Source organism: Fundulus heteroclitus, chromosome 16, assembly GCF_011125445.2.
Source record: "Fundulus heteroclitus isolate FHET01 chromosome 16, MU-UCD_Fhet_4.1, whole genome shotgun sequence".
Classification (NCBI taxonomy): domain Eukaryota; kingdom Metazoa; phylum Chordata; class Actinopteri; order Cyprinodontiformes; family Fundulidae; genus Fundulus; species Fundulus heteroclitus.
The window spans coordinates 13395462-13423085 of record NC_046376.1 but is presented as its reverse complement, the minus strand read 5'-3'; the positions used below and the strand labels follow the sequence as shown (position 1 = coordinate 13423085).

General features: G+C 41.2%; 1 protein-coding gene across 1 annotated transcript in view; it reads right to left on the bottom strand.

Moving 5' to 3' along the window:
* plekhh3 (pleckstrin homology, MyTH4 and FERM domain containing H3) overlaps positions 1 to 20563 on the bottom strand; it is a 47734-nt gene extending 27171 nt beyond the window's left edge. The window contains exons 1-2 of the mRNA XM_012878749.3: positions 19931 to 20563; positions 12425 to 12480 (exon numbers count right to left, since the gene is read on the bottom strand). Of these exons, the coding sequence (XP_012734203.1) occupies positions 12425 to 12480; positions 19931 to 20065 (191 nt within the window). The 5' untranslated portion in view covers positions 20066 to 20563. The remainder of the gene's footprint in view (positions 1 to 12424; positions 12481 to 19930) is intronic.
* Positions 20564 to 27624: the final 7061 nt, after the last annotated feature.

Here is a 27624-nt window from a genome sequence, read left to right as displayed (position 1 = left end):
GTTTATACCCACAAAATAAAAACGAGATTAGTCAAACAACTACGTCCCGAAGAACCTTGCAGGTGTGCGCCATTAAATCTGGGAACCATCGGGTTCAGCTGGAAGGAGATTTACTGGAACGCGGCGAAAATGGCATGTGCTGAAGAGAGAGGCTCGAAATCCTGTCCCATGCTCATTGGTGCAACAGTTTCAGGTGGAAGTCCCTCAACGATGGTGTGTGCACTCATATGAAGAAGGCTGTAAAAATACGTCTAACCAGCTGAGGGAAGTGAGAAACACGGAAAGAAACCAACCACAGTTTAGCTTCTTCAGTGAAACTTTTCTCAAGTCTCCAATATTTATAATTTCATGCAGGGTAAGTAACCCTGCATGACTTTTGAAAGTCATCAAAAAGGAAATAGAACGATTTTATGGGTTGATGGAAACGTTAATGTCACGCTGATTATATCCTAATTACATGCATAAAAAAAAAAGTCAGGGTGGGGCTTTATTTCTGTATTTGTCATTCTAGTTGGCAAACAAAATAATTTTGTTAGCTTTCCAGTTTGGAGACACATGTCAGTGGGCGCTTTATTTTAAATAAGGAAATCGATGGCAGCCACGTGGTACTTGGTACATTTTAGGTCTTAAGTTGGTCTTTAAGCGGTTATAAAGAGGCAGGTTTCATTATTCCTGCTCTTGCATCATTGCATCTCCATCTAGCATTATAAATGCTACCGAACTCTTAGTCCTTAAAAGCATCCTTGCACAAATGCCCTTGCACAACCCAATTCTGCACATTCAATGCTTTGTATACTGTGACCTTCTCCTGCATCGTTTACATTACAATTGTTTTTATAGTGTATTTTAAATCTATGTTTACTTTTAAATCTCTGCTGCACCTAAAACTGTAATCTAACTTTTACTGCAATTTACAAAGCGGTATGCAACGAAATTTCGTTCTGTACGCACTCTGTGCATACAAAATGACAAATAAAGTTGTCTAAGTCTAAGTCTATGTCTTAGTTTCACCTGTGCTAACTTTCGAACCAATTTTCTTTTACAACAGTATACTGACAGTATGCTGCCCCACGCAACGAGAAGTGTGGGTCTACGGAAACAAGGCATATGTCTGTGGTTGACGACACATTATGATATGAGATAATGAAAACCTTAGCATTTATAACTCAGCTGAACAACTGCGTTCTACTTAGAGACATACCGATCTCGCTACAGCCTCTTAAAGGGGCGATGACGTTGTTGTTTAAACACTGTCTACTGAGAAGAGAAGAAAAGAACAAAAAAAAAACAAACAAAGTAGTGATTTCTAACCAGAATATCGATGCAGTTTTTTGCATCCTTGTTGTCTTAAGAGGTAAATCATCTAAAAACGGAAAGAGCAGCACCGTACTTTGTTAAAATAAGGTTCATTGTTGTTTTTGTCCTGCTGGTGATCTAATCCGTTGTTTTCTTTTTCTGCTATGGATTTAAAGCCACTCTCTGATAAGAAGTATTATTGTCCCTGTCGGCATGCATAACCAACGCTGTAATGAACATTTGGGCAGCGTGCAGGTGAATGCAGGGACACCTGGCAAATTGTAATGGGCGGATACAGATGACGATATTGACGTCATATATGCTTTGCGGCTGACTGGACAGAAAAGCGGATAAAGATGTAAGAATTAGGCCCAAGGCAGCTCTGATGGCTCAGCAGGTGGTTGATTCACCACAAGCTACAACAATGTTGATAGATAAGGACCAATGCAGTGCAGCAACACCCCACAAAAGTTTTGGACACAGTCTAGTGGGGCTGGACGATCTAGTAAAAATAGCATATCGATAAAATAGAAGTCATATTGACCAATATTGATAATTATCAAAAAGTGCAGACCTGGCCATTTTATGCTGTTGCTTAGTGACCTATTTTTAGATACAGAACACAAAGAAATACAGAATTGAAACTCAACCCTTTATTCAACCAACTTTTTACCCAAACTGCAGGTTTTTAAAAATTTAAAAACTCGTGCTCTCTTAACTCTGAAGGGGTCGGAGCTTGATTCCTGGGTCTGTGTTGTGATTGGTTGGGAGGATGTAATGACTGTAGTATTAACCTACCAGCCCTATAGTCTAGTGAAGTTTATTTGTGTAGCACATCTGAAAAGCAAGGTGGTTCGAAGTGCTTTACATCATGAAAACATAAAAAAACATCATAAACACACTGAAACAGTGAAACTGGTTGTGAGACCAGAACAAACATTAAACCTCAAAACACATCAAACGATTGTCAGTGTTCCTGTTATTATTGGCCGAAAGCGACTCTACACAGGTGGGTTTTCAGTCTTGATTTAAAAGGAACTCAGTGTTTCGGCTGATTTGCAGTTTTCTGGAAGTCCGTTCCAGATTTGTGGAGCATGTGAACTAAAAGCTGCTTCTCCATATTTGGTTCTGGGTATGCAGGGTAGACCAGAACCAGAAGATCTAAGTGGTCTGGAGGGTTGATACAGCAACAGGTCTGTAATATATTTTGGTGCTGAGCCATTCAGTGATTTATAAACTAACAGAAGTATTTTAAAGTATATTCTCTGAGCTACAGGGAGCCAGTGTAAGGACTTTAGAACTGGGGTTATGTTCTCCATCTTCCTGTTTTTAGTGAGAACACGAGCAGCCATCACAATGGGTTCTGAGAAACTCTAATCCTTTTGCTTCCTCAATTTTCCTGCTTGACTGCAACAGCCCCCGAGGACAAATTGTTAAATTGCTACTAAAAATATCCCACCTACAAAAAAAGGTGCCATGATGAAACGGATAATCAGTGGTATTTACTACACTTCAGCCTGAGGTCAAAGCGACGTGACAAAACCTTAGTTATGAGACGTGAAGACAAATGGAATAAAATAAATAAGGGTTTAACTATTTAGGAATTCGCAGTTATGAAGTTGCATGTGTGTAGCAATAAAATGCATTGTTTTAAGATATAACAGTTTCTTCTGAAATATTATACTGGGCACTCCTGCAATTTTTTGTGAATTGGCGTCAAAAGTGTTATTATGTAACACTTGTGTTTCGAAATGTAGGCGTAAAAATGACGGGTAGCGCTTAGATCGTCGTTCAGCAAATAAAGATGCCACCACAAACTTCCCCATTATGGATCAGTTTTAACATTTAAATACTACAAGTTGGTCTGCCAAGGTTTCAGTGCTATTTGCGCTTTGGAAACATTCAGCTGTGACCGTGAAACTAAAGTTGCATCTTGTGTAACTCAGCAGCCCTAACACGAACACATGCATAAAATGTGCTGGAAATTTCCCCTCAAAACTGTCTGAGCTCTTTGTTGCCGTCCACGTGCATTTAATGTGTCAAGTGAAGCTAACTTATTGTGCACAATCCTCAACAACTGATCTGGAGCAGATTCTACTCGTCCAATGCATTTCTCAGATTAGTTGGACAATGCAACTTGCGGACTCTAGTTTGACACCTTTCAGCGGATCGTGAGGTGTGCAGAACTCGGTTGATCAAGGCTTAGAAGCATGATCGTAAAGGGGATAATTGTGCAAAACAGCAGGGTCTCAATGCTACTAAGGACTATTACAATGTCCCTTCTGGTTCACAAGTGAAGAAAAGAAGAAAAAACAAAGAGTTTAGGATTTAAAATATGCCAAATATACAGAACAGGTATTTGTCCCCTTGCAGATTTACTCTGCTTTTGCTTTCTGCCACACCTCAATGTGTCAGATTACCAAACGAATGTTACGTTTAGACACAGAAAAACTGAGTATATCCAAAATGCAGTTTATAAAAAACTGTTATTTAATATAAAGGGGAAAAAAATCCAATCAACCACGATGTAAGTTAAGAGGTAACTTCCTCCTAAACCCAATACCTGGATGTGCCACTCCGTCATCAGACGTTTGCGATAACTGGAATTGAATCTTTCACATCGCTGTGAAGGACTTTTGGCCCCGTCTTTGCAGAATTGTTTCGATTCAGCCACAATGGAGGGTATGCAAGCACTAAAGTGTGTTTAAAGTCTTACCAAAGCCTCTCAATTTTATTTAAAGCTACACTTTCCAAAGGCAACAACAAAACCCTTTGTGTTTTATATGGTATCCTCAAATTGTTGTCCTGCTGCATTAACCAAAGTACTACTACAAGATTTTCTGCTGGAAAGCAGAATTTACGGATCAATCAGTTACGGAGGAAAAAGCGAAGTCACTCGAGACCATCAAACTATCGACACCGTGTTTGACAGATGTTTTTGTTTCCTTTTTAGTTTTCTTCCAGATTTAACAAGGCACCAACCTTTAAAAAAAGTCCAAGTTTTGTCTAACCAGTCCACAAAATGCTTTTCCCAAAGTCTTGGAGATTGTCAAGATGTCTAGGGCAAACATGGGATTGGCCAAACCTCTTTTTGGTCAAAAGATTTCTTTTTTTGTTTGTTTTAACTTTGAACTTTCTTATGAATGCAGTTTTTGCCCAGCCTCTTTCTTCTTGTGAAAATCATGAGCACATACTTTAACTAAGGGAATTGTTAGTAGCTGTTTTCATTTCTTTTGACATGTTCAACATGAGTCATCAAAGTTCTTTTGCAGTAATTTTGTTAGGCTTTCCATTCCTACGAAGGTACGTGACACTTTCATTTTTCCTCCATTTGTGGATAATAGCCAACTGTGGTGTGCAGGAGTTCCAAGATGCCAATGGCTTTTGCCTGTTGCCAGTTCTTGAATTTCCTTTGAAGGGGAAAATGTATTGTTTTACAGGCTAATACCATGTTTTCAGACAGGTTCCATTTAGGGTCTTTTTTTTTTTGATTCTATAAAAACTAATACGTTGTGGGTGTGGACAATGAAACTTACCTCAGCTTTCCAAAAATGCGGTTCATCAAAGTGAATTTGTGATTTACCGAGGGTAATTATATTTATACATAGAACCCTATTGGTTTGCAGAGCTTTTTTCTCCTCCTTTGAAAACTGTTTTGTTTTTACTTAACTATTCCCCAAACCCGTCGTGTTGACAGTTCAGGTTAGGGCCCTACTGCAAATTTGTATGAGTTGATTGATTTTGACTTTGTGAAGCGCCCTGAGATGACACGTGTTGTGAATTGGCGCTATATAAAATAAAATTCAACTAAATCTTAGCCCTTGCTTAAAACTAAACCCCTCGGTGACTGTGTAAATTCTCAGTTATCTGGGTCATCGCAACAGCAAACAGGCTTAAATCGGAGGTGACCAAGCTTTCGCTCAGTTCTTTCTGAAAACATTTCAACACCTATCCAGGAGTCTTTGTCAATTCTGGTGGCTTGCACTTGGATCGCACTTGAGCCAGAACCAGAATTGACAAAGACTCCCGAATAGGTGTTGAAATTTTTTCAGAAAGAACTGAGCAAAAGTCCGGTTGCCTCTGATATAAGCCCCGTTTGCTGTTTCCAAACACCTAGGCACTAAAAGCTAAAAGATATGTCTCAGAAAAGATGAAAACCGTAAAAAGCTATAATTTGGTTCAAACAAGAGATTTACCATTTGCCTATCCTGTAAGATGGAGCAGTCAAGTTAAAAATTTCCAGTGACAAACAAGATAAGACCCGGAACCTGGAATAGTTGGGGAGAAAATGTACAAGTGCATGTCAAATCAAAAGGTTAACTGCGAACACAGCGACTTTTCGAATTCAAGCATAAATGAGAGATAATCATTTTCTAGGCTTTTAGAAAGGAGTCTGAATCGTACAAATTCAGAACATGTAGGACAGGGCTTTACTGAATTTGAAAGATCAGTTTTGAGGTTAGCAGCTGAGCTCGTAAGCGAACATGTTATGACGGTCACCCTGTCCTGAACACAAGTGTCACCAGTTCACACTTCCCTCTGTGCGGTGTTGAGGTTGATGATACGAAATTAGTAACAGTAGTTCCAGTTTTTGGCGAGTAACTGGGCCACGATTTTTAGACAGGGAATGCTTTTTAGTTCTTCTAACAGAGGCTTTTGTCCCAAACTGGGCAACTTGAATTGAATTGATCAAATGGAAAAAATGAAATGACAACCCAAATCAACAGTCTATGTGTGGTTTAAGAGATAACTTATTTTCACTACTATAGCTGTAAATGTTATTCCTTTAAAAGAATATAAAAAGTTATCTGTATTTGAATTTACAAGCTGCTCAGAATTTCACCAACTCTTCCTGGTGCCTGTACAAGCGGGGTCAATATATTTGCACCGAAAGGTCACGAGCTGGATGAAATCAACAGCATACAGATCACATTATTTTCAAATAGGTCATCACAGCTAATTAGCAGATTACCGGCAGACTTTTCACAGCCAGCACGCTTTGTAACGCTGACATCAGCGCGCATAGTAGTAGTGACACACTTTGCATCCAGCAATTTGAGTAAGCCAATGGGTTGATTGTTTTGTGACCCTCACTCTGGTGGTAGTTTCAGAAGTGATGAGTAATTGATTTCAGTCCACGGTCTAATCACAATGCAGACACAATTAAGGTTAGAAATGTGCCGTCCTTGCTCTCGGGCTTCTGTGACCGCAGTTGAAACATGTCCCAGCATACAAAGCAGGGCCTTTTAAATGCAACAACATGCAGGGTTGCAAAAATTTTACTTTTCCACATTTCGTCGTGTTAATCTGGCTTTTATATGAAATAAAACGGCACATAACCGCTGCAAGTTTCTACCGGTGTCACACATTTAGAGATTGGGATTTTTGAGAATAAATTCAGAGAATATTTGAAAAACCTTTAAGCCTTACCTCGGATTTTCAGTTGGATTTAAATGAGAAATTTGACTGGGTCGTTTTTTACACATGGACATGCTTTGATATAAAGCACTCCATAGCTGGTTTGACCAGTTTTGGGTTGGTGTCCTGAACCTCCATCTCAGTTTCAACTTTTGTTCAAGAAATGCCATTTAGTTTTATCCATCTTCCCATGTTGCCTCCTTTTCCATGTTGAAGAGAAGCAATCAATGGTGTAATAAATAATCAATTAATATTTTCCTTTGTAGTCTCACAAAGGGGAAATTTGTCTCTGCATTTAACCCATCCCTTATGGAGTAGTGTGCTGCCACACTGAGTGGCACATGGGGAGCAATCTAAGGTCAACGGTTTTGTTCAGGAACTCACAAACTGAGTTTCGAACCAGCAACCTTTGCAACGACGCAAACACTCAGCTCCCTCACCACCAGGCCACCACTCCCACAAGAGTAACGTGGTAGCCTCAGCATCCTGCTGATTATGTGTTCAGCATGACGTGCAGTGTTGGTTTTCCACACAAGGCTCGCTGCAAGTAAGCCAGAAAGTTTGGTTTTGGTTTTGGTCTCATCCAACCAGAGCAGCTTCCATCACACGTTTGCTGGGGCTCGTACTGTTGGATGTCCTGTCAACAGGTTCTCTATCTGAGTGGTAGATATCTGTAGCGCCTCCAGAGTTTACACCGTCCTCTTGGCTTCTTCTCTGATTAATGCTCTCTATACTGAGCCTGTACGTTTAGGTGGATGATCATGTTTTGGAAGGACTGCAGGTGCGCCATACCCTGTTTTCAAATGAGGTACTCAGGAGTGTTCTGCCAGATGTCAAAAGCTTTTATGACCAAGCTCTGGTTTAAACTCCTCCACTTAATCCCTGATTTATCTGGGGTGTTCCTTGCTTTGTATGATTTATTTATTAATGTTCTCTGGCAAACCTCTGAGGCCTTCACAGAACATCTGGATTTCTACTAAGATTAAAATCACAAATAGATGCACATTTACCCATTAAAAGGAGCCTAGTCACCATAAAAAGAAGACAAAAAATGTCATCTTCAAATAAAATAATATATGACAAGCGTTCTTCTTGATGGTGTTTGCTTGAAATGAACTTTGCACCGGGCACGATCAACAGACATAGACATTGTTCTGTCATCTGCCAGCACTACCGCAGAACTATCAAAAAGCAAGATGGCGACAATTGACACAGCTACTGTAAGAGCCAGCAGACCGTCCTGTGAAGCCTTGCAGTAAAATGACGGATCAGCCTGGTCTAAAACCAACCCCATCTACAGGGTTAGGGTTAATCTTTCCTTTCTTTTCGCACATCCATTGAAAGTTGTTGACTCACTTGGCTCCATTACAGACATATATACTTAGCCGCCTTGTTGAGCACTAAATCTCACGTTGTTGCCACTATATTAGAAGATGCCTCCTTTAGGTGCTGTGTAGAATTGTCTCAACCAATAAAAAGTTAAAACAGGATCTATTGACATTTGTGTAGACATCCATAGTGTCGTAATATGTGACTGGGTCCCTTTAAGTGATTTCTGAAGGTATTTTCTTGAACCAAATTTAACTTAGGAGTATGACGACAAAAGGAACCGACACAAATGCTTTCCATACACTTGAGATTTTTAGTTGTGGAAAAAAATATATCTGAAAATCCTTTTCCTTATACTTCACAGTTCTGAACTACTTAGTGTTGGTCTATCACATAAAATCCTAAAAAACTACAACCAGAAGGATTGTCATACTACAAAAAAACAACAACAAACATCAAGGATAAATGGCTAACTGCAGATCATTTTAATAATGTGTTTTGCACTAAAAAGCAAATCACTGTTATCTTGGTAGAGATGCGTCTCTTTCCTTATCCCTTCCCTTTCTCTTCTCCCAGGAGAGCAGGGGCTGGTGGAATAAGCCTCTGCTTGAAACTGGGCTGGTGGGAAAATGGGAATGTGGCGATTAAAGATTGGGCCTATATGACCTCCCAGCTAAAAATACACTGTTTACTTAAGACCACTGCCAAGAAATTCTGGACTATGCAGAAAGGGGAGAGAGGGGGGGGAGGGAAAAAGTCATGTTTTGAGACCAGAGGCAGAGGGGTGTGTGACAGGAAGTCTGAGTTTGTGAGTCAAGAAGTGTGGGCTGTCAGCAAGAAATTTTACGATACAGACAAGAGGCGTTTCAACAAAATTAAGAGAGTCTAACTGCGAATGTTTGTGATGAAAATTGAATAAAACAGCCATACTGTATATATGAGTATAAACAGGACCAACAGGAAGTGATACATTCAAAACACACTGTTGCAAGAGGCCCATGCCTGTAGTGTCCATGCAAACACTGTTTTATGCAAAGACTGTAGAGCATTCACTGAGATGAAACACAGTTTTCTCTCTTTCAAGACTATGCACCAAACCCTCATTAAGAAAAATAAGCTTTTTTTTTTTTTTTTTTTTACAATCAACAGCTGCAAAAAAAAAAAAAAGATGAAATGAGATTAACCACACTGCAGATGAAACAATCTAGGGGAAAGATTGTCTTCGGGTATCCATTTTCATCAGGGTACAGTTAGTACTCTGCCTTGGCCAAGCCACGATAAGAAATTTGAGAGTAAGGTAAGTGAAGTGAGGGTGAAAAAAAAAGTAGTGACGGTGAAAGGCAGATCTGAGTGTGAGAGAAGTCCAAAAATAGAGACTGTGCGCACAGGCTGCCTAAAGAAACAAGACAATTGCAAAAAAAATTTAAAAAAGAGCCCTCTGTAAGCACATTAGATTAGTTTGTTTTGTTTATAAGAACAAAAAACAAAGTAATAAAAAAATCTGATGTAATTTCCATTCTCAGATTCTGTCAAGCAGTCTTTTGTTTTTGTTCATCTAAGAAAATAAAGTTAAATGCAATCTGCTGGTTTCCTTAGACATGTTTTTTTTAACTAACTGGGACTTTATGAGCTATTGAATCCGACCGTGTTGCATGAAAATGATGATTTTGCACCTTGATTTGAACCATAACCTGGATCCAACAACACTGGACAGGTTTGAACTGGACTGCATAGGTTACAACCAGACTGGAAGGGGGGCTGGATTTAATTGAACAGGCTTCCACTGAACCGGACAAAGGGGGATTCTGATGACTTCAATTGGACTGTGCTGGTTTGAACATGACTGGACTAGTTTGGCCTGAAGTCATCTGGAATGAAACGTCTTTTTTCTGTGCTGATTGAAAGGGAATGGCCTGAGAAGGAATTAGGCTGGACAGGTTTGGCTGAGACTAGAGCGGGATTGGATTTAGCTGTCCTAAATTGGATTGGAGTTGATTAGATTGGAATAGATTGGACTGTGTTGAAAGGGTTTGAACTGAATTGAATTGGCCTGGATAGGACTGTGATGGTTTGGTTTGGGCTGGACTGGACAAATTCAGCCAGGATCCCATTGAAATGGAATGGATTGGACTGGACTACACAGATTTGGTTTGAACTGAACAAGCTTCATCCGAACTAACATGGGTTGTGCAGTCATATTTTAATATGATATTTACGCCTTTAAAAAAAAGGTTCACCCGTGTTCTATGAAAGTAAAACTACACCTAACCTGCCTTTCCTGTTAAGCAGGACTTAAATGTGGCACCACTTGTTTCATCGTGCCAACCTATCAGAGCTCTGCTTGCCGTTTTCCTAATACGGCTGAACGCCTGGGTGTGTCCTCCTGCTGGTCAGGTAATGACCAAATGATACGTTCTCCAACCTCTCCTCTCCCCTAGGTGTGATGATTACAGCCGCGCTTTCAACACAGTCCCTTCAAAACCAGTTGTTAATTACGCTGTCGCCCAAGGCCACCGCCGCTACACTCTAGAACTGACATGTACACATCCAAGCCACGCCCCCCCCCACAGGGAGTGCTAAAGGGACAAGACTGAGTCACAAAGTCTTCACTTCTTCCTTTTACAGTTTTTTTCCCCCTCCTTCAAGCTTCCAGACACGGCGCGTTTTGTGTGACTGTAACTAAATGTCTCTCGCCAAGCCACTTCCTGAGGCACGCTCGATTTCTGTCGAGCGTTACTGCAGACCCCCCGTTGCTTCGTTCATTGTGTATGAAATAGTTTTACGCGGCAGGCTCTATGAATCACTGCCTGTGAGTCAGCCGATGTACAGTAGAGATTACACATGAGAAGTGGAGGATGGGGGAAGAGATGAGCACATGACGCCGGAGATAGAAGAGGAAAACTCAACCACGTCACTGTCTGAGATCACGAATAAAAATTATCTCAATCAAGCCCTCTGTGAGTTGCTCTTTTTCACTCTCACGACAGTAATAGGGCGACGGTGGCGGAGGAGCTAGGGAGTTCATCCTGTAAGTGGTGGATTGCTGGTTTGAAGCCCTGATCTGTCACCTGCTTTTCCTGCTGGCGGTGGTCAGAGGGCTAGGTGGCGCCGATGGTATGTCAGTCTCACTTCAGTCAGTCTGCCCCAGGGCAGCTGTGGCTGCAGCTTACCACTGTCAACGTGTGAATGAATGGGTGAATAACTAAATGTAGGGCAAAGCGCTTTGGGGTCCTAAAGACCTAATACAGAGCTATATAAATGCAGGCCATTTACTATTAGTGTGTTGCCAAAGGATTAGTCCATCCTGACATTTTTTCAAGCTTTGTCTTGACACAATGACAAAATTAAATGTGTTTTACTGAGATTTTGGGCCTGGACTTCGTCTAGCCCAGTTGAACATTTGATCATGCTGCCGTATTTTCTGAACCATTGGTTGTTGTCCTGCCGGCAGGGGAACGTCAGCCCCGCTCTCAAGTTTTATTTTACACCTCTGCTGAAGAAAAGCATTTCCAACGCCCGATGCGATCTCCATCATGTTCCACTGTTGAGACTGTGATGCAGGCTGATATGCAGACTTACGTTTGCACTTTGCATGTAGGTCAGTTTTAGTCTCATCTCACCAGAGCATCCTCTTCCACAACATTGTGGTAAAATTGACCCATTATTGCTTTCTTGTTTTCACCATGGTTTTCTTTTTGTTGAGTATATATATATATATATAATATATATGTGTCAATTGTCGCCATAATATATTTTTCTATCTGAGCTGTGGATCTCTGCAGCTCCTCCAAGAGCTACGATGGAATTTTATGTAGAGGCATTAGAATAAAGAGGGCTAGACACAAATACACCCCACAAATGTGCCATTTGTTTTCTTCCACTTCACCTACAGATGCAGAAATGTGTTTAAGGGAAATAACTAGTTTTCATGGCATTATTTGTTAGATGCATTGCATTTAGACTTCCGGTCAACGGCCTTGAAATTCACAAAGTGATTGAAATTATTGACATGGAAGCCTGACAAAAATGGGATCAATCCCCATCATGTACATGTCAAAAGTGTCTTGCAACCTTTAGATGTGTTTAGCAAAGCTCTGCAGAGCTGAACTGCATGCTAGTAAGGCAGAAGAGCCATTTGATTCAGGTGTGTGGGGCAAGGGACTCATCTGCAGGTCGCAGGACACCGGCTCACGAGGACTTGAATTTGACACCACTGCTGTACAACAAGTGAAAATGAAGTACTGACAAAAAGGGCCTGGCTCAGGATAAATGAAGAAATCCCCGAGCAATCAGGGGAAGTATACAAATAAAAAGAGGAAATTATTACTTCTGATTTTTTTTCTCTCTTTTTTTTGGAAGGAAACTGTTTCCCTTTTCTTACCCATTTGTTCCATTGGCTGCACAAGTAGGCTGAGAACTGATCACCTCAGTTGGAGTCTGTCAACAGAAAAGAGAGAGAGAGAAAACATGTAAATAGACAATGCAAAATAAGTCAAAGGTCTGTCCTTGGACATATCCAGAGGTTGGAGTGATCCCTAAATGGTTTGCCTTCAGAGGCCATGCTACATCAGCATGTGCAGTTGTTCCTGGCAGTCTTAGCACGTAGCTGCACTGTTCCTGTAATGCTTGGCTTATAAATATAAGCAAGGGGTATGCTTGTGAAGAGAAAGATGGCATGCAAAACAGGTTCATTTAGTGTAAGCGCCAAGAACAGAGGGGTCTTTTGTGTTACGACTGCATGCTCCCCAATCTTCACACCCCAGAGTGCTTTAATTCAGGCCGGCCAATTCTCTCAGAACGTTAAGCTAAAAATAAACTTAAAGTGCACAACAGAAACTGTTGCCTTAATGTTTTCAAGAGACCCCTGCATTGCACATATATAAGCAGCACTTAAAGTTACTGGTACACCAACGGTAATTAGGTGAAATCAAAGCCACAGTGCCTTATCACAAGCCACATTTCAGCAAGACGCCTGTTTATTCTTAACTGCATAAACTCAACCCAAGTCGGGACTAAGTGAGCTCAGAAATAGCTCTGTCCTATGACTACATAACGCTACTATTGACAGACACTAAAAAACGAACTTTATTCTTGGAACAATGAATATCTTTGTTCCGAATCTCCCTCACTAAGCAGAAGATAGGCAAGGAAGTTTCCATTCGCAGTGATTCAGCTCCTGGAGTTTAAACCTGACCTTGGAAAACCCCATCAGAGATCAGAGTCTGCCAGTGTGCAGTTTGGAGCAATTCCCCCGTGTGCAAAGAAATGCTGTGTGTCCCCGCGGCCTGACTTGTTGTCTCTGCCAACCGCAGCCTTGAGCCAGCTCCTGCGGCTGCCACGGCCCAACTCAGGCCTACCTGAAACATTATCCAGGTCAGCTCTGGGCCCCTCACAGTTCACACACCACACTTTACTACTGGGCAAACTGTCCTAAGTTTAGCCATTTCACCACAGAAACCTTCTACTGCTTCTTTTTGGGCGCTTCAAAAATAACAAAGTAAACATATTCTGCCATTTTAGAGGCTGGTACTGAATCTACATATACTTTTTTATGGCCAAAGGATTCTGGGGCATATGAGGAAATGATTAGGGTTTGGATAATGACATTTCATTAATGTTTAACTCAAAGGAGGTGCTGTAAATACCAAACCAGACAAGTAAGAATAACTGACTTATGAATGGAGGACAGTTTGCGATCCTCTGCGCCTGCTTGTTGCCGTACAGTAAAATGATTTAGTCAAGCCAACAGCCGCAGAGAACAGAAACGGATTGCAGGAACAAAAAACAACAAATCATAATTAATAACGTCAGGGACTGACAAGCTGCAATTTCAGAATAAAAACAGAGCAGATAATCAATGATCTACAGACAGCAATTGTTTGAGCCAGCACTCACAAAAAGAAACTGAAAAAAGCTGTCCAATAGAGTTTATGTTTTTTTGGGGGATGAAGAACAAAGATAGCGTGCGATGCAGAGCTTTTGTGAAAAAAAAAAAAAAAAAAATCTCCCTTTTGGATGGGCATAGGATGAATCACTCCAGACTAGAGTAGAGCGTAAAGGAAAAGAGGGAAAGAAGCCCTGATGTGTTCGTTTCGTGGCTTACTTCCGCTCCTGCTTTCCACAGTCTACTCTCTTGCTCTCTTTCCCTTCTGCTCTCCTGGGAGGCTGAGTAACCAGGAGGAAATGCTTGGGCTCCGCTAGTGTCGGCCTGAAGACCAGATGTGTGGCCTGGAGGTGGTGAGGCAGAGACGCAACGGAAACCAAATATAAACCAGCGTACCATGACACCTCTGAAGGCAGAGGGCAGTTTTGATGGTTAACGGGATCCACCTCCCTCTCCAAAGCTGGACTATACCAGGAACAAGATGCGAGGCTGTGTTCCAGTCCGCACTCGCGACTGCCAAGGCCAACACACTCAGCGGTGGTAGTTTATTGGTGAACGTGACTAAACATTACATGGAACCGAGCAGAGGAGCTTCAAACATGGAAAGAAAAGTGAATGATAGATGCCGCGTCCAAAACCTAGTGCCAAGCTGTCCCAACAGTGGAGGCATTCAGCTCATTGAGGACTGTTTGGGCAGCTGCTGGGGAGCTGTTTCTTTGAATGAGCACTGTAAACACGGAGAGGAAAGGTTATGACATGGCCTTCTGCTCTTAAGGACCAAAGCTTCAACTGCGTCAGCTCCGACTCAAAGTTCCACCCCAGACAGACTGAAGAAAACTGACATATATGGCCCAGGTACTGGGAATGCCACCGGTCATGGCATCCCCTGGCTTGTGGTGAGGACATTCAAAATCTTGATGGTTGAGACTGCACCAGTTTTTGTGGGTCATTGTGGTCATTCCTGGAGAAAGGCCGACAAAACCGAGTATTGCCCTGTTGTGAAGGCAAATGAGGAACACACAGACACAGCAGTGCCACAGCAAGGATGTTCCCTGAAAACGCAACTATAAACACCCCTTCAAGCTATTCCGCATCTGCCTTTTGTTTAAATCTACTAGGAAGATGTACCGCTACGGTAAAATCTGTAGACAATCTGATCACCAGATAAGCCAAGTTGAGCATAGGTGTTTTGGACATGCGGCTTTAACGCGTCACATATACCGCACATGTGTACCACTGCTACAGAATTGGCACACCTGCAACACAAATGCCATAACAGCAATTACAAATAGCATTCTGTAATTTCCTACTACTCTTTGCAGAGGCTTCACTTACCTCAGGATGCTTTGAACTGAACGTGAAACTGACAGCCTCACCTACTGTCTGACTAATTTGGCTAATGATTATATGACCACACACAGGTGTACTCAACGGAGCTTTAGAAATGTAATTCCCAGGCAGTCCTTTAATTCAATCAATCAATCAATTAATCAATCAATAATAAAATTAAACAAGCCAATAGTGATAAGTAATGTACCCGGTCAAGCTGCAACAGAACACTGAATTCTGCGCTATTGATCCTGATATACAAGCACTATTCAGAAAGGTAGCACACCAAAAGTGACTTACATACTTCAAAGATGTGACAAAACCTAATATTCTGTCACATGGCAAGACAGGAAATGTATAACAGCAGGGGCTCTTTAGTAGTATATTTTGAGGATTCACTTCTACATCTACCCAACTCTGTCAACACCACGGAAATAAGATTTCAGTATATTCTCTTAAATACAGTATGTAATTACTAGCAAAATGCTGGATTTTGACAACAAGCTACAACATTTCCCTTAAACCACTTTCAAAAATCGAGCGAAAACAGGGATTGCTTAATTCAATAATGAGTAACTCTCATACAAGGCAATGTATTTATCATAAGCTTTGCTGGCTCCAAGGAGATAGTTCATCACGTTTGATTACTTGACAGAACGGCTTCAGTTGGCAAAGTGGTCCCTTCTATTAAGAACTAATCTGATAAACTGAACAAGCCACATGACAGTGTACAAAAATATACATCACTAAGATTAGCATGTTATGTCTCAGGGTAAGTCAATTTATATTCATGAATCTTTCCGACAATAAATCAATGGGTGTGTGTTTCTGTGGGGGTGGGGATCGTCAAAAGACAAAGGCTCATAAATTTGAGACGGTCCCTTTTAAGAGTATAACCATTATCAATATATGGATAAGATCTTCCACCAAGAAAATAAATTTAAGCCTCTAAGATTTCTTGTGTTTTTTTTTTTTTTTTCTTTAATTCATATCAACTGAGTGGAATTACGATAAGTCTCCTTACAGGATCTCATAACATTGACAATGATTGACCTGCTTGTCTGGGCATATTGCATAAACAATTTCAACACATTTTGAAGGTTGTTGTGAATAATTTACAACCCTAAATGAAGCTAATTTGTTTTTGCTTTGAGAACAAGCCCAAAAAGGAATCATAAAGAACAAATACCTAAAGCAAAGCCTTGTATAACAGGCAACACAACAGTAATATTTCAAACCTTTCATGAGCAACCAGGGCCGGATTATCCATAAGGGCCAGGTGGCCAGTGCCCAGGGGCACCAACCATGGGGGGGGCACCACATGACACATGCTTTAAAAATATATTTTTCATAAATTGTTATATTATTTACTTGAAATTGTTGAAAGACCATGCATTATTCGTTTTGTGAAGAATGATGTCACAATAATAATAAATGATAAATAAATCAAGATCAGGCTACATGATCTATCCCTCCCCCTCCCCAATCTGTCATAGTTGAGCTGGTCCACAAGTACGTGCAAATGTATCGTCTTTTTTAACGCTACAGAAAATTAATCCATTACAGAAATCCCCTTGATTATGTCTGATGTTTTTGACCGGAGGACAGCATGGGTAAGGGGGGGGGGGGGGCTTTGAGGTATAGTGCCCAGGGGTACCACATTGTCTTAATACGGGCCTGTGAGCAACAGCCGTTTTGACTACTCACATTTTATTCTAAGGAATGAATTCAGTGGAATTGGCCATTTACGCAACTTTCAAACTCCAACCCTATCTTTGCGGTTTTATTCCTAATAAATTAAGACAGGTTTTCTTGTTTTGAAAATAATCTGCTCACATATTTGCTGAAGTAAATGTGTTTTAATGATTCCCAACCAATGAATTATCTCCTAAAAAGTTAAAATAATATGTTGTTTGGACTTAAATTTAAATGATAAGGAGCAGGATTTGTGGCGTATGCACTAGATCAAGGCACACGTCATTCTGACTAAGCTCAGAAACCTGAAATCTGTCAAAACTCGGTCATCTAATAGCTCCTCTTCTCAGCCAACCAATCCGCAGTGCAACAAACACTAAACTGATACTTTCGTGAGGAGCTGAGGTTGCATTTTAATGAGAGATCTGGAAAAATTAAAGCGAAAGTATCTGTTAACATCAGTTTAGGAGGTTATCTCTACTGAGACACGCTGCAAGAGTGTGGTGTTGATTCCAGATATGGGGCACCACCGGGGTTCCTCCGGCCACCAAGGGCTAGCCAGATGGCATGCTAAAAGGAATGGAAGGTGGGTTTCACACCAACACCTCACCAAGCAGCAGATGTTGCTCTTATCTAGGGGGTTGCTTGTGCAGTTAAGACTTCTGTTGAGCCAATAACTGTGTAAACTTATCTGCCCCCAAACGTTTTCATGCAAATATCTATAGCGCCGTGCTGGTTGGCTGCAAGCGCACAAAGAGGCCAATAAACAGAAAAGCCGGATATGCAAGTTGCGAATCAAAGCGCTATTGAGGCCTCATCGCAGAACCGAACGCTAAGCGTGAGCCCATAGTATGACTAAATATAGATTTATATTACTGATTTATCTTGCAGCGACACTGAGAAATGGGAAGCACACAGTGAAAATAAGTGAGAAACCACAAAATCCTGACGAATACTTTGAGGGAGGGTTTTCCTAAGGGCCCTGTACATAAAGAGATACATACAGAAAGAGCCAACCTCACTGCGAGGCAACAATGCCCCTCACAAGTGGGCGGACAATGCTGAACTCTCTGTGCCTGATCAGATGACTAGCATTACAGAGAGGAGACAAGGCCGTAGTTTTCCCTGCAACCGAGCGGACGGAGGCCCGAGCACACAAGCTCAGTTCAACTCGCCGAGTTTTATAGCTTGCATCAGAGCGTGTGCGAGTGGGATTGCTCAATGTTGCACAAGCCTCAGAGGCCGTGCAAACGTGAACGTCAAGCCGAGCGGCCGCCAGCAGCGTGTTATTTTTTGCTCCGACGCGAAATAATAAAGGCTGCACACGGAGGGAGAACTGACTATTACCATAAATTGAACACCCAACGTGCAATTAAACCTCTATACTGTCATGTCTGAGCAACATGACCAACAGCAACATTGTCACATTGAATGGCTCGGTGCAGTAGAAAGCATGCTCACTCTTCATCTACTTGTAAAACTTGGGGTTTGAGTGAGATTTTAAAAAAGGTATATGGTCACCTTGAGTAAAAATAACGCAGTTTACCAGTTTGGAATAAAAAAAGAAAGAAAAGCAAAACAAAAATTTGTGTTGTAAAAATTGCAACCATCACAATATAACCTTGTACGATCTTGCAGACACAAAGGACTAGTTTGATGCAATACTTGGAAGACTGCTATATTTCATTATATCATATGCTCCACCAGGCAATAATATACATGGCCTTTTGCATGTACGTTCATTGCGCCCACATCATGTGACGTTAAATCTTTTGCGACCAAGATAATCTCAACCCCACTGGTGGAGTCATCGTGGTGAGAAGTATGGTAAGAATATGCATTTATCGCAGTCAATATTGCATTCGTAATTTTCCCAATTTTATGCAGTCCTGACAAAAAACTAACATGATCTCATTGCTTATATTGCAGACAGAAATGCTGCACTTATTCCTACTGCTGCCAAAGTATTAACGCAAACATTTATCTAAGATCACTTTGATGCTGAAAAATAAGCGTAGTAAAAAAAAAAAGACCGCATAAATACTGTGGTTTTCACATTCCTATTGCACAGAACCTCTCCGTTTCTCGCCGTTTCCTTTGTTAGAAAAATAATACGAGTACAACAGGCTGGTACCAACTGCTTGTCAGTCAGGCTAACTGATCTTGGCAAACCTGCAGTCAGCTTCTCAATAAACATCCTAATGGTGCTTGCCAAGTGCAATTTTGAACCTGTTGCCTTCAAGCGATCAGTGGCACCTCTGTAGCTTCCGCACTAGAACTGACAAACCTATCAAATTGCAGTGAACACTGCTTTACCGATGCGTGCAACATCCCAATCTAATCTCTAGTTTGATCCCAATGATAAACAATAAAAATTACAAAGCACGTTTTCTTAGTGCAGTGCATCCATGAAATGCGAAAGAGTTCCCCAACAGCCAAATTTGTCTTTGAAAGTGAGGAAAAGGTCCCCCCCCCCCTTTTTTTAACCACTAGCAGAACAGCTAGCACAGCAAATAGGTGGGGGCGGGGGGAGCACTGTTACTGTAAGCACAATACTTTATTTTTGTTTCCTAGCATCATCTGAAAAGCACTTCAGAACACAGGAATAGTGTGACAGAAACTTTTGTCAGTTCTGAGATCATAACTTACTGTAATCGCCCAATCCTTTGTACATTATACCCCAAAAACCCACTGATCCGAAGCATTCACAGCAAAAAAGCTCCAGCAAAACATTGTCTCCTTAATCTTAAAATGCATTAACGATTTTATATAATTTAAGTTGGATAAGAGTTTTGGAACTTGTGCCAACAACATCCCTAATAATATGATATCCCACAAGTTCTACTAACAAAAAGCAATTAAAAAAAAGTGTGTTAGAGCAAACTAAGAGCAAAAAAATCTGACATTTTGTCAACATTCATGCACATGAAGTATCAAAATAGAGCCAGTGGAGATTTTTTTTTTTTTTTTTTTTTTTACCCGTCCATTGGGAGCCAAGTCCTCCTTGTTGCGCAACTCAAAGCACTCTTCCTCCTCTTTCTCCCCATAGTTCCGTCCCAGCAAACTGAAGTCCTGCCTGCAGCACAAAAACCAGCTAACTCCTGGCACAGGCATTCAAATGCGGTTAAGCGTGTCGTTTTCTGCTCTCCAGGTCGGTGGATTCAACGTTCACGCCGCAAGTGACTCCAGAGGTTGCGTGAGAGCTGGCGGCGTGCGCTCCCCATAGAGATCCAGGGATGAAGGCGAGGGGAAGCATATAAGCCTGTCCTCCCCCTTCTTGGTTAGCAAAATCCAACTAATAAAAATGTAAAAACATATATATATTTAGAGTCCGTATATTTTAGCAGTCATAGTCCAACAGGGAAGTGATTCATGGGAAGCCTTCCACCTTCTTTCCAGCTGCTTTATCCAAGGCGACTCTTTAAAAAAAACTTCATAAATCCGAAGCGAAACAAAAAGGAAAGCCAGATTAATATCCTCCTCCGCCGCTGCTGCTGCTGTAAATTTAAACTACGACGTCTTCCTTAGCATCTTCTACGCACATCAGTTCAGTCTGGTGAATGTGTTCCTCTGCTCCACACACAGGCTGACTTCAGAGTTTGAACAAAAGCGTGCAGCAGCTGGGTCAGGATGGTGTGGAGACATAAGCCCCGCCCATTGACCTCAGCTGAGCCGCGCGACTGGCTGTGCAGAGACACTCCCCGCAAAACCACGCCCACTACCACGCCCCCCCCAACAACCCAGGAAGCGTCATCAGGAACATTTTTTTTTTCTGACAAAGTGATTTTTTTTCCCTCGCTGTCACTGCGCTGCAGTATTTACACAGAGCTTGTGCTTTTCTTAATGTCTAGCGATAGCAGCCGTGCTTAAATCTGCTCCTACAATTCTTCATTTTATAATTCAGATGAAGTTAGACTATAATTGAAATGCTTGAAGTAATTTTTTTTTTAAATCAGTATTTTGTTTGAACACTGTTTTTATTTTATATGATTCAGATCTAAATTACTTGATATTGTGTAAAAAAAACGTTATTTTTCCAACTTTTTCTAATCTTTAAAAACACACTTCCTCAAACGCGCTCATTCAAAGCATTTATTTTTTACTGTAATTTATTTCACTCTGTCTCATCATTTGTCCTTACCATGTACCTAATTGCATCAAGTACACAGGTCAACCATAACATGCATGACCGCATATCTTACACTGTATTTATTTATTTATTTGCTACCAAGATGGTCACCGCTGAGCCAAGTGCTCTTAAATGTAAGCTGGGAACTCCACACCTGGGATTTGTTGCCAAGTACATCTCACAGATGCTTTATTGGGTTGAGATCTGTGGGATTTGGAGGTAGATACTGATCACTGTGTAGTGGGAACATCCTACAAAGGCTGAAGATTTGGAGATGATCCGACTCACTCATGGAGCCATCCCAGTTTGGCCCTTGTCAAACCAACTCGGAATCCTTTTGGCTGCCCAGTTTCCTTCTTCCAATGCACCAACTAAATGAACAAAACGTTCACTCTCTGTCTGATTTATCCACCCACAACCAGTGTTATTGATTTCTCCCCATTTAATTTGCATTGCTTCTGTTTACAGTTTTTAAAGAAAAGCTAAATAGAAGGGTACTTCAGTCACATAAAAATAAGACATCTCTTCATACGTACTGAATTTATTGCCTAAAGAACAAGCTTCTTGTCATTCCAAGTAGAACATGATGGTTTTGCAAAACCATAGTTCCATTTAGTGCGCTCTCATAACGTTATGTTCAGGTTTGTTTTTGTTTTTTGGCAGCCGCCTCTTTTATCCACAGCGAGGTACACACAAGGATTTAGCAAATGCCGTTAATATTAAAGTTAACAATAAGGCCAGAGCACTAGTCAAGCCCGGTCTGAGGTGACGGTGTAGAAATAGAGTGCAGGCGTAGAGGGAAGTGCACTAAGCGTGCAGCGGGGGGTGAAAAAGAAGGTGCCAGGGTTGGAGAGCCTCTCGGAAGAGCTTTGTCCTCAAGAGTTTCCTGAAGATAGAAAAGGATGCAGTCCCTGTTCTGGTAACCGTTGTAGGTCATTGTACCACCGTGCTCCGACACATGAAGAGCCTTGACCGTGTTGTGGGCACCGGTAGTTGTCAATCTCTTAACTGAGTCGTGACGTGAGCCTTTGCCAGAGCTTTGAAATAGATGGGAGCCATTCTATTAAGCACCTTCTAGGTGATTTGACTTGAATTTTATGCGGGCAGCTAAGGGTGGCCAGTGGAGCTCAATGGACAGAGGGGTGACGCGTGCTCTTTTAGGGTGAATGAAGACCAGACGCTCCGCCACTTTTTGGACCACTTGCAGGGGGTTCACGGCACAGGCTGGGGGATGCTGTAGTTGATGGTTGGTGTCATATCCATCTGGGTACCTCTCCGTTTAGATGGCCACGCTTAAAACTAATAGAAATCTGAATGAAATAACCACTTGCGCTACAGAAAGAAAAAAAAATAGGTCATTACTTGATTTTATCTGCTACTGGAGCAATCTAGACGGAGTTTCAGTGATGCATTGACTTAATAGTTCACACAGACCCAGCTGTAGGAGGAAGGTGGGCCGGCCTTAACTCCAGACACATGTCTTATTTAGCCCGGCAGCACTCAGGCTTCACCCTCCCATAATATCCCTTCATTTCCCCCCCCCCTCTCTGCTCTACGCAGACGGTTTCACACTTCTCAGTCAGCTGGCTTTCACTCATTCCTCAACAGGAAGCCCTCTCAGTTGCTGGCACACGTTCTGCAGCTTAATGACTACCCTTAGATTTACTGTGGCTGTTCAGACGATAAAGACGATTAATGCCACATTTCACCCAGACACGAGTCACAATTGTGTGCTTTAACAAAAGACATTGTCTGAACTGACTTTTATTGGAATGTTATGCTTTCTTCTTTTTTTTTGATATTCTGTAAATGACGTTTTTTTGCAGGAAAGGTTACCAGAGATATTTTTTTCAACGTGGTCCTGTTTAGAGTACAGCAGCTGATTACTGTCTCCGTAGAATCTCCCTCCAGCCCAGATCCTCCCTGTCCTCCCACCATATCCCAAAACAATACACACGGGGCCCCTGCTCCCGCAGACCTGGAGGAACAATCTATTTTATTTTTAGAGCTCATTCCCTCGGTTTGCTAAAAAAAAAAAAAAAGCCCTGTCTTTTTATTTAATTTATTTATAGTCCCTAAAACAACAGAAGATGGTGGAAACACCAAAAGTATATGCCGTACATTAAATCCTCAGACATCAGTATAGTCTTGTCTCACAGGATTTGTTTCTTTTTCAAATGATTTCTGGCATATAAGGAACCTGAATGGAGAAACATCTGGATTTTAGTTTTCCTCTCAGAACTCTCGTCTCTTTCATTGTCTTCCTTCTCACCTTCCACAGTCCTTCTTTTTCTCTTTCCAGGAGATGACACATGATTCCCGATTAGCAAACACACAGACGCACACACACACACACACACACATTCATGCACGCAAGACAACCTGATACGCTGGTCTGTGTGAGGCAGCCATGAGTAGAGGCTCTGATTGGGACCCCAGATTGCAGGTTGGCTGCGAGCCTCTGGACAGAAGGAGAGCAAGACGTTATAGCTAGAAATGAAAAAAAAAAAAAAAAAAACAGACAAGGCAGAGCTTTAAAATGTGTTTGAATTTTGTTTTAAATGCGAGGAAAGAGTTGTGTTGGGATTGTTTGAGCACAAACCGTCCTCAAACTCAACATTCTGCCCACCTTTCCCTAGCAACACAGCGTTTTGATATAGGATTGTGGGGTTTGCAAAGAGACATGAATAGTAAAACCAAACGGTGCACGTCACTTTGATCAGACACAGGGCAGAATCCTGTTTGAGTTTCTGTCTCCGGGATTGTGTTTCACTGCAGCCCACATCCCAGTTGCGTACAGCCATGTTGGTCAAAATTGCTGTCAGCGGAAAGGGATGAGAAGTCTGGGCTGTAAACAAAAGAGGAACGATTACTGGATTACTTTTGGTGGTTTGGTGAGGGGGAAGACTCCAGCCACGGCTGAAGTACCAGGAATCAGCTTTATTAGCTGACCAACACAGCTGGTAATTACAAATCACCCAACAGTTTCTGTCGAAATGAAATAAAACATGTACAGAAAAAAGAAAATACAATTGAACCGATCACAAATTCACACATGCACAGACTGACCAATCAGCATTCAAAGGGAAGTGCTTACTGACTGGTTGAATATGAGTCCAAAGAAGCATAACTGCTTCAAACTTGGGCACGGTGTTGTGTAATGTAGACGAAATGTTTTAGTTTTGCGGGTAAAAAAGCCTTTTACATTATTCATTTTTAAACAGGTGTTTAATGGACGACAATTCATGCAAGACTTTCACATTACCTTATGAGTTAGGGGTTTGCATTGTTTTACTGTGGTTTTAGGGTTCCGAAAAGCTCTAACAACACTATGCATGATGTTATCACCGGGGGTTCTTCAAAAAACCCTTGTAAGTTTGGGTTGCTGAAGAATGTGCCAATATTTTTTAAAACAATTTCTTTAATTTTACTTGGTTTTGGTGTAAAGGTTGTGCAAAAAAGGGTTTATTCAGGTTTCAGAGGTTTCTTATTTTCTAAATAAAAATTCCTGCTTACTGGATCCACCTCATTTTCCCCAGATCTTAGCCAGTTTTTGTCATTTCTTTCTTTGAATTCTTCTAACATCTCCTCTTTGCTCTGATTGTATTGCTCTGGAATGTCGCACATTTGAGCTGTCTTGGGTAAACTTTTTTTTGCAGTGGATATGATGAAACCGGATGTTTTTCTCTATATTTGTTACTTTTATGTCAAGAAAGTTCATTTCTTCAGTACTATGATCGAGGTTAAATCATAAACCTGCAATTGTCCATTTAAAAATTCTACAAACTCAGCACCTGGTCCCTTCCACAATAAAAATGTATAAATTATGTACTGTTTCTAGACATAATGAATATCAGAAAGGATTTTTTTGGTGGTAACATAAAATTTGCTTTTTCAGGTGACCAACACATAAACACACAAATCTGGGTGTCATTTTTATTTCCACTGCAGTTCCAAAAATGTGGAGGTACCAATCACCTCTGAGTCAATAGGCAGGGGGTATTTTAGATGAAGCAAGCACTTTAAACTGTCTTTTATGAAATAATTCAAAGTTGGTATAAAGATCCCTTCCAATTTGAGACATAAAAAGTCTGCCAGGTGAATGTTTTAGGTTTTTATAGATCTTTTGCAAAATATACAAGAAAGCGATCTATTTTGATGGTTGACATTCCTTTTTTTGGTAATGACTGATCTTAAGAGTGCAGATTAATTTTCTGCTTCTAATGTCTTGCACATTCAATGAGAAAGTGAAGAAAGTTCCTCTGTTTTAGCATTTTCACTTCTCTTTGCAAGCGAGGACATTATAGCCAAAACCAAGGTTTTGGCTGTAGCTTTCTAAACAGAGGAGGGTTATGGGCCAATGTAATGGGATATGGTTGCCGTGAAGCTCTTTAACTACAACACCACTTAACCTGAGAGTTTCGTTGTAAAACGTCCAGCTGCGCAGGAGGATTGTTTGTGACAGAAAGGAGATTGGGATAAAATAACAGCTTTCATAGAAATTAAAATGAACCAAAATGTTATTTCAATGACCTCCTTATGTTTTTTTTCCAGTTAAAACCACAAACTTCAATGTATTTCATTGGGATTTTATGCCGACCAGCATGAAGTATGTGTTCAACATCCTCAATTCAATACTTACAGGATCATCTGTTGCTGCAGTTAGAACTGCAAGTCATTTGCAGGTAGGGCTTTGCATAAAGATTGATACAAAGATTAATATTGATGTTTTTAAATATGATTTAATATCGCTATTCTGGCTTTCAGTATCAATATACCTCCCAACCCCTAGGGGGCGCCATTGCTATTCACAGCGAGGAAGTGCAAGTGAGAGGAAATTTGCGTAATGGCCAACAGGATCTTAGAAGCACCTTTGTCCCTAAAATGAGATGACGTAAAATCAATAAATTCAACATAAATATGATATTTGGCTGGTTTTGTTGATTGAATGACTTTGAGCATCAATTTGAAAGTAATAAATATCGATAGTGGAGTCAAATCAAATCAAGCTGAGCTATGTATTGAGAATCGTATCGAATTGGCTCATCCTAGATGATACCCAGCCCTATTTGCAGGTATGTCTCTTCCAGCTTTGCACATCCAGAGATCAAATAATTTGCACATTCACTTAAGCTCAGTCAGATTTGATGGAGAGGATCCAAGAAATGGCCATTTTAAAATCAACTCTTGTTGCGTATGCCTTTCTGGATTTAGGTCTAAAATTTGACTAGGCCATTCTAACATGGATATGCATTGATCATAGATGACCAGCTGTGACTCTGATGACCTCATGCTCAGTGTCACACTTTTTCCAGCCTCTGACAGATTTCCTTCTAATATTGCCCTGTATTTAGCTCCATCCATCGTCCCACTAACTCTGACTAGCTTTCCTGCTCTTGCTAAAGAAAAGCATCCCGGCAGCCTCATCGTGTTTCACCATGGGGATGTTGTTTTCAGCATTACGCAGACTGGTAGTTTTCTGCTTTGCATGCAGGTCAAATGTTTAATTCTGGTCTCACCTGACCAGAGCTGCTTCTTCCAACTCGGTACTGTCTTCCCCTCATAGCCAGGGGCGCAATTTAAACAAAACATCTTCCGGCATTTTTTCAACTGCGACCTTCTTCTTGCCCCTCTTCTTTAAAGATCTAATAGTTGTCTTGTCAAGTGTGAAGGACTGATAGGACAACTCAAATCCTGTGAATCTCTGCAGCTCCTCCAAAGCTACCATGGGCCTCTCGGCTGCTTTTTTTTTGACAAGTGCTTGTGTCGCCATAATCTTACGATGTTCGGATGATGAACTGAGACGTCCTAAACTTGGAAACAGTAGAGCAGCTGAAATGACATTATAAACAGGTGGACTCTATTCAAAAACCATCGGTTGTAATTGGATTTAACCAGAACAGTCAGATTAAAAGAAGTGTCAGTACATCTCAAAGGTTTTGTCAGGTTTTTTATCCAGACGTTTATCTGTGGTTTGTGGTTTTAGTGTGATAAAATGTGAACTTGCTCTCATTTCTTCACGTTGTATAATCTACAGTAACTCAGGCCTGCCTCCTCTGGGGTACGTTCCACCTCTTATTTCACCCTGAGCTCAGAAGTAGAAAGGTGTTGGTTATCTTGGCTTGGGGTGCATCTGTTCATGGGGGACAGTGCCACACATGACCATGTGAGTGGCAGTCTTAGTGAGGAAGAACAGTTTGAGCTATAGTTCTTACTTTTTACTTTGCATTGCCTGCTTCCCCTGCTGGGTTAGCTACATTAGGGTTGACCTTCCACCCTCCAGACTATAGTGCACTATCTCATTCTGTCAATACATAAACTGCCTGCAGAGCTTGAGCAACTGGATGAAAGATGTGTCGCAACCCGGTCTTTCAGGTTTTTAAGAGAATGAGTGATATTTTTTATTCTTGATGCATCAGCCGTGAGCACAATCACACCGTGCGAGTCGAAACTGATAGCGTATCGATCAGAATTTCAGATAAGTCTGGTAACTGCGCAATGAACGGCCTCAAGCCTCAAGCTGCAGGGTAATTTTTTCTGAGTG